This window comes from Fulmarus glacialis, unplaced genomic scaffold (assembly GCF_000690835.1).
Source record: "Fulmarus glacialis isolate BGI_N327 unplaced genomic scaffold, ASM69083v1 scaffold21818, whole genome shotgun sequence".
Taxonomy (NCBI): Eukaryota; Metazoa; Chordata; class Aves; order Procellariiformes; family Procellariidae; genus Fulmarus; species Fulmarus glacialis.
Window position 1 is genome coordinate 1,787 of NW_009230436.1, and position 3,170 is coordinate 4,956.

General features: G+C 60.2%; 1 protein-coding gene across 1 annotated transcript in view; it reads left to right on the forward strand.

Moving 5' to 3' along the window:
• The window catches only part of SCARF2 (scavenger receptor class F, member 2), a gene marked incomplete at its 3' end in the record, with an annotated part of 12,006 nt that overhangs the window by 1,295 nt on the left and 7,541 nt on the right, over positions 1-3,170 (forward strand). Inside the window, exons 4-6 of the mRNA XM_009584231.1 lie at positions 26-96; positions 502-654; positions 2,149-2,240. Coding sequence (XP_009582526.1) covers positions 26-96; positions 502-654; positions 2,149-2,240 — 316 coding nt within the window. The remainder of the gene's footprint in view (positions 1-25; positions 97-501; positions 655-2,148; positions 2,241-3,170) is intronic.

The window sequence follows — 3,170 nt, forward strand, 5'->3', positions numbered from 1 at the left end:
CGGTGATAAGCTCTGGCCCCCCTGAAAGGACGGCCACACCTGCAACCACATCAATGGCAAGTGCTCCCATTGCAACCCAGGCTGGATTGGAGACCGGTGAGTGCGGGTGGGTGCAGGATTGGGCCCCAGCAGGGCGATGTCCGGCCTCCCTGCTGCTCCCTGCCTGGGGACCAGGGGTGGCTGTGGGGTTCTGCAGCCGGGAGGGGAGGGCAGGGCTGGGCTGAGCCTGCTGGCGTGGCCGTGGGACCAGAGGGAGCCTGCGAGACCCCTGCCCCATGCCCCCAGGTAACGTTGGATGCTCGCGGTAGGGCTCAGCTGTAAAGCTGGGATGCTTTCCCGCAGGCTCTTGTGCCCAGGATTGGGTCTGGGGCTTTGCAGCACCTAAGTGGGGCTGACAATGCACAGCCCCATCTCCCCACCTGCAGGCTGGAGGGCTGGGGGGATGCCAGAGGTCCCCAGGAGCTGTGGGTGCTCCAGCCGCCTGCCCTCATCCCTCCCCAGGTGCGAAACCAAGTGCCGGAACGGGACGTACGGGGAGAACTGCGCCTTCGTCTGCAGCGACTGCGTCAATGGCCAGTGCCACTTCGAGACCGGCCGGGGCCTCTGCCTGGAGACCGGCCGGTGCCTCTGCCACCCCGGCTCCCACGGCACCTAGTAAGTGAGCCATGCTTTGGGGTGCACCCCAGGGCACAGGTGGTGCTCGGGCACCTCCTGCCCCCTTGGGTCCTACGTGGTTCCCAGCTGAGAGGTTTCCTGTGGCGGAAGCGCTCGGAGGCAATAATTCAGATGACTTTTGGAGTGGAGGGTAAAGGATACACTCACAGAGCCGTTAGCAGCAAGGTAATGCTGCGAGAGAGGGATTTTGCTTTAGGAAACAGCTATTTGGCAAAAACAAATGCCATCGATAAAACGGTGGTTTGGGGTTTTTTTGGTTTTTTGTTTTTTTCGTTTTTTTAAGTCCAGGGTGGAATTTCTAGCTGAAAAGAGAGAGAAAACCACATCCCAGAATAGCAAATAGCCTCACGGGCATGGCATCCGCGGGGTGCTCCTGCTGCGAGCTGCAGCTCCAGCTGGGGTCTTCCTCACCCCCGGGAAGAGCCCCCCGGTCCTTCCCCTTTCCCCTGCCCAAGGAAGGGGCACAAGGGATGTCAGAGTCCTGCTCACATCCCCTGGTGTTTTTTCCAGTGTGGGACTGAAGTGCTGTTTGAAAAGGCGAGGAAAGCATTTTCCACCCGATCGGGGCATGCAAACCAGTTCCCCCCAGGTCCTGCCAGGTGTTGCTCAGATTTTCCCGGGAATTAACCGCAAGGCTGGCGGTGGCAGCAGAGATTCGGGACCAGCATTCCACCCATGCTGGCATTTCTCTCGGGGCTTAGAAACAGGGAGCATTTGGATTTCAGGTGGGGTTTTTTGGGGCTTCGCCAACCGGTCGTGCTGCCGGCAGAGCTGCAGAGGGTGAGCAGGGAAGCAGCCTGGCTGGGCACCGGTGCCAGCTCAGATGCCCGTCCTGGGCATCGTTGCCACCTGTGGTAGCAAAGCCTGAGGAAAGAGGGTTCTGGTGCTTACCAGGGGTGTGTGGCAGTGATTTCGGCACAGCACCGGAGAGCAGCGCATGAATTAAATTGTTCTGAGGCCCTGGCACAGCGCTGGGGATGTGGGGACTGGGGATGCTCAGGATGCAGCCCCAGCCCCAGCAGCATCCCAGAGCTCTAACCACGGGCTGAGCTGTGCTCTATGGGTGCACACCGGGCAGGCTTGGGGACTTTCTTGGCACTCAGGCAGATCCCTGTGACTATGTGCAAACTAGTGTTTTTGTCAGCAGTGCATAATTTTGCTAAAAAGGGGATGATTTCTGGAAGGAAGGCAGAAGGGATGTCCTCACCCTGCAGGGGTGTCCTCTCAGTTCTGCGTCGGGAGGATGCTAAAGGAAAGGCTGCTATACTGCTTGGTGGATGCTATGAACATTTTATCTCCTCTGCAGCGTTCCCAGAGATGTCTGGACCCTCTTGAGAAAAAATAGCCCCCCTCTGCTCTCCCAAAATCTCAGTCTGCGGCAGAAATGTGGGTCCAAGTGGTAGGATGAGGGGTTTTGGGTTGCCAGCGAAATATCCCAGCTCCCATCCTGTAACATTTGCTGCCCTGGCACAGCTGCTCAGAGCGGCCGCAGGGGCTCAGTGCCCGTCCCAGCGGGCACGTGGCACCTGGCAGGCACGAGGCTCAGCCGGGGCGGCACTTTGCAAGTTGGTGGAGCGTGAAATGGGCTGAGCCACCTCCAGGCATGGTGCCGAGGGCTGGGGGGCAGCTGTGTTCCCCGGGGAGCAGGTTTGGGCCGGGGCCCGCTGGCTCCTTATGGCTGCAGCAGCTCCAGAGGGGATCCTGCCGCCGGTGAGCAGCTGATGGAGGGTTTGGTGCCCAGCAGCACTGCCGGCATACCCCGAATCCACCTGGGTCCGGCACCGCGGTGCCTGTCCCACCGCCGGGGTGGCAGGTTGGGTCGGTCCCGCTGACACCAAGAGCCCTGGTTGCTTTCGCGTGTGCCTGTCACATGTTTTCTGTGCTCAAGCCCTTGATGCTCGCGGGTCAGTGCCCATTCGTGCGTGTCCCCATCGCCTCAGTGATGCTGTCAGGGAGGTCATTTTACCGGTGGTGGAGATTTGATGCTGGGCTTATCCAAACCGGGAGGATCCACCTTGACAGAGGGGATGCCTCAGGGCTGCTCAGTTGTTTTTTCTTCTTGGAGACAAAAAACATAAAAATAAAATCAGTCTGGGCACCTTCCCAGCTTGTGGCTGCTGTGGCTCTGCCCAGCTCCGCATGGGGGAGTCCGGCGGTGCCACAGCCACGTCACCACTGAGCTGGAAACCCTGCGCGTGATGCCGGGTTGTCTTTAGATGCGACTGCTGGGTTACACCCTTTCGTAATTGCTGTACCTAATTGTGAAGCCCCCCCGCAGGGAGCAGCAAGAGCATCTGAGCTCCAGCCGGGCCAAATCCCCCGAGCAATGGGTGACGCTGCTGGGCAGGCAATGGGCTCCTGCTCCCTGGGGGTTACAGGGTCCCCGGGGTGTGGGGGGGGCTGTGTTGGAGCAGCCTGGAGAAGTGGCCTGTGCTTTTCCCTGGAGCACGGAGGGGTTGGGAGGAGGGGTGACAAGGGCTCTCAACCGGCCCCTT